The 3,703-nt window shown below is 44.4% G+C and overlaps 1 protein-coding gene across 8 annotated transcripts in view; it reads right to left on the reverse strand.

The window, feature by feature from the left end:
* Nucleotides 1-559: 559 nt before the first annotated feature.
* Nucleotides 560-3,703, reverse strand: part of LOC137333956 (6-phosphofructo-2-kinase/fructose-2,6-bisphosphatase 4-like) — a 271,232-nt gene continuing 268,088 nt past the window's right edge. For 7 of the 8 annotated variants that reach the window (XM_067998317.1, XM_067998318.1, XM_067998319.1 and 4 more), the window contains one exon: nt 560-780. In XM_067998317.1, coding sequence (XP_067854418.1) covers nt 706-780 — 75 coding nt within the window. In that variant the 3' untranslated portion in view covers nt 560-705. Of the gene's footprint in view, nt 1,642-3,703 lie in introns of all 8 variants that reach the window. The other variant, XM_067998315.1, reaches the window with a different exon arrangement.

A 3,703-nucleotide genomic window follows, 5' to 3' on the forward strand; every position in this document is an offset into this window, starting at 1 on the left:
TGTAATGTAGGAAACGTGGCAGCTAATTTGCACAAAGCAAGCTCCCACAAAGAGCAATGTGGTTATGAGCAGTACGGAGTATGATACACTCCCTCAGTGTACAACATTTACACTCACCTGGACTGCACAGATGGATCCCACATCAATAGATTGGAGCTCTGAATAAGTTCTAAACATTGCTGCAAAAAGGTAAATGATTTGATTTTGCCCCAGTATCGGGAGGTGCAAAGCCGTGTACAATGGAGGAGGCCTGGTGGAGGTGCAGTCTGCAATCACTGCCAATTAGTGAGAGTGGGGTGCAATATTTATATGGATCTATTTAGCTGAATAGACAAGACTTGAGTTGTATCTGAATGCAGATTGCACATTAACACAATCATAGATTATATATGGAACAGAGGAGAAGCTCTCAAATGTGAATGGTCATAGAGTCATAGAGTTATACAGCACGGATAGAGGCCCTTCGGCCCATCGTGTCCGCGCCGGCCATCAAGCCCTGTCTACTCTAATCCCATATTCCAGCATGGTGGCGGGGGTCATTCAAAAAAAGACTATACACTTAAATGTTACAAATTTTAATTAAAATCACTTTTAAGTCAACGTTACATATTGAGCAGATCCCAGTACAATGATAAATAAAGGGTTTTTGTTAAACTTTTTTCAACCTTTGCATGGTTTGAACAGTCTATAACTTTTACATTAAGATTATTTATTACAAGCAGTGTGACATCCATCGTACAATAACACTGATGAGCAAAACAAACATACAATATCCTCCATCTGAAATAAGAACAAATTTACACATTAATCAATATAATTGGAAGCAAATTCGTTTGAATCAATCACCTGATTCCAAGCATCCCTTACTATAGAATTGGAACTTTACCAACTTAATTCCCGAAGATTTAAGACTGTGCGTTTCACTGGTTAGGATCACTTCACAACAATGAGATACAGGTTACTATCTGCATAGTAAAACTCTTCTCAAATTACTGTTAGGTAAATACTTTACATCAAATACATTTCATTTCCAGGACTGAGCTACATATTTCCCGACTGTGAAAGCAGTACACCTAATACCATGTTAAACTAATCCCTATACCAGGTTAAACTAACGTGCCAAATGCAAAAAGAGACAATATGTGTAAACAGTTTTGAAAATATTATTATTTCCCTGTATGCTCAGTCACTCTACATTATTACTGCTTTTAAAAGACACGGTGCAAAGTGGCTGAAGTCGAGCGTCCGATCGATGATGAATACACGTACAATCCTAAATGCATTCACATCAGGCATCGAGGGTGCAGACAGTGGTTATGAATCAGTCTGGACAGACAGGTTTGTGCAGCATTGTTTATAATTGGATTCGGAGATCACAGTTTCGTTGTACTGTACCCAAAGCTTCTTATGCACCTTAGCATTTAATCTATGAACATTTAATAAAAGAGCCAGAAGTAAAAACATTTATTTGCAGGATTATTTTCGGATTTGAAGTAAAAGCTCAAGTTGCATCATGAGGTTAGACAATAAGGGACATCCCCTCAAGTTAGGATGTAATGGCGACAGGTCAGGCAGCAAGTCTCAATGGTGAGCAGGGACGGTTACAAGAGCTTCCTCGGGAGGTCGTGAAATGTCTACATTCTGCACGACAACAAAAAGGAAACGGTGAAGAATAAAACAGACCAACACTGGGCAAAACAGACCAACACTGGGCAAAACAGACCAACACTGGGCAAAACAGACCAACACTGGGCAAAACAGACCAACACTGGGCAAAACAGACCAACATTGGGCAATACAACAGATCGGAGAATAAAACAGACCAACATTGGGCAAAACAGACCAACATTGGGCAAAACAGACCAACATTGGGCAATACAACAGATCGGAGAATAAAACAAACCAACATCGGGCAAAACAGACCAACATCGGGCAATACAACAGATCGGAGAATAAAACAGACCAACACTGGGCAAAACAGACCAACACTGGGCAAAACAGACCAACACTGGGCAAAACAGACCAACACTGGGCAAAACAGACCAACACTGGGCAAAACAGACCAACACTGGGCAAAACAGACCAACATTGGGCAAAACAGACCAACATTGGGCAAAACAGACCAACATTGGGCAAAACAGACCAACATCGGGCAAAACAACCGATCGGAGAATAAAACAGACCAACACTGGGCAATACAACCGATCGGAGAATAAAACAGACCAACACTGGGCAATACAACCGATCGGAGAATAAAACAGACCAACACTGGGCAATACAACCGATCGGAGCACTAAGGAAGTGCAGTTAGTAACATGCTCAGTATGGAAGGTGGCAACATGTTACCTCCCCTTTATAGAATGACAGCACATTCCACGCAACGCTAGAAATGGAACAAGGACTTTGGAGGAGGGCTAGTGGGGGTGTGTGGGGGGTGTGGGTTGGAGATGGGGAGGTAGTGGAGGGGGGCAGGTTGGAGAGGGAGGGATAGTGGACAGAAGGGGTTGGAGATGGGGGGGCAGTGGAGATGGGGGGGTGAGTTATAGATGGGGAGTAGTGGAGGGGAGCTGTTGGGGGGGGGGGGGTCGTGGATCATAGAAAGTTACAGCACAGAAGGAGGCCATTCGGCTGGCCGACAAAGAGCTATCCAGCTTAATCCCACTTTCCAGCACTTGGTCCGTAGCCCTGTAGGTTACGGCCCTTCAGGTGCACATCCAGGTACTTTTTAAATGTGATGAGAGTTTCTGCCTCTACCACCCTTTCAGACAGTGAGTTCCAGACCCCCACCACCCTCTGGGTGAAAACATTTCTCCTCAGCTCCTCTCTAATCCTTCTACCAATTACTTTAAATCTATGCCCCCTGGTCACTGACCCCTCCGCTAAGGGAAATAGGTCCTCCCTATCCACTCTATCTAGTCCCATCATAATTTTATACACCTCAATTAAATCTCCCCTCAGCCTCCTTTGTTCCAAAGAAAACAACCCCAGCCTATCCAATCTTTCCTCATAGCTAAAATTCTCCAGCCCTGGCAACATCCTCGTAAATCTCCTCTCCACTCTCTCTAGTCTAATCACATCTTTCCTGTAATGTGGTGACCAGAACTGTACACAGTACTCAAGCTGTGGCTTAACTAGTGTTTTATACAGTTCCAGCATAACCTCCCTGCTCTTATATTCTATGCCTCAGCTAATAAAGGAAAGTATCCCGTATGACTTCTTAACCACCTTATCTACCTGTCCTGCTACCTTCAGGGATCTGTGGACATGCACTCCAAGGTCCCTCACTTCCTCTACACCTCTCAGTATCCTCCCATTTATTGTGTACTCCCTTGTCTTGTTTGCCCTCCCCAAATGCATTACCTCACACTTCTCCGGATTGAATTCCATTTGCCACTTTTCTGCCCACCTGACCAGTCCATTGATATCTTCCTGCAGTCTACAGCTTTCCTCCTCACTATGAAATAATTGGCCAATTTTTGTATCATTTGCAAACTTCTTGATCAAGCCCCCCACATTCAAGTCAAATCATTAATATATACCATTAATATATGGATGAGAGGTGGGTCGGAGATGGGGGTGTAGTGGAGGGGGGAGGGGGGTTTAGTGGAGGGGGGGTGTAGTGGAGGGGGGGAGGGGGTGTAGTGGAGGGGGGGAGAGGGGGTGTAGGGGGAGGGGGGGTGTAGTGGAGGGGGGGGGGGAGAGA

Source organism: Heptranchias perlo, chromosome 17 (genome assembly GCF_035084215.1).
Source record: "Heptranchias perlo isolate sHepPer1 chromosome 17, sHepPer1.hap1, whole genome shotgun sequence".
In the NCBI taxonomy this organism is placed as follows: domain Eukaryota; kingdom Metazoa; phylum Chordata; class Chondrichthyes; order Hexanchiformes; family Hexanchidae; genus Heptranchias; species Heptranchias perlo.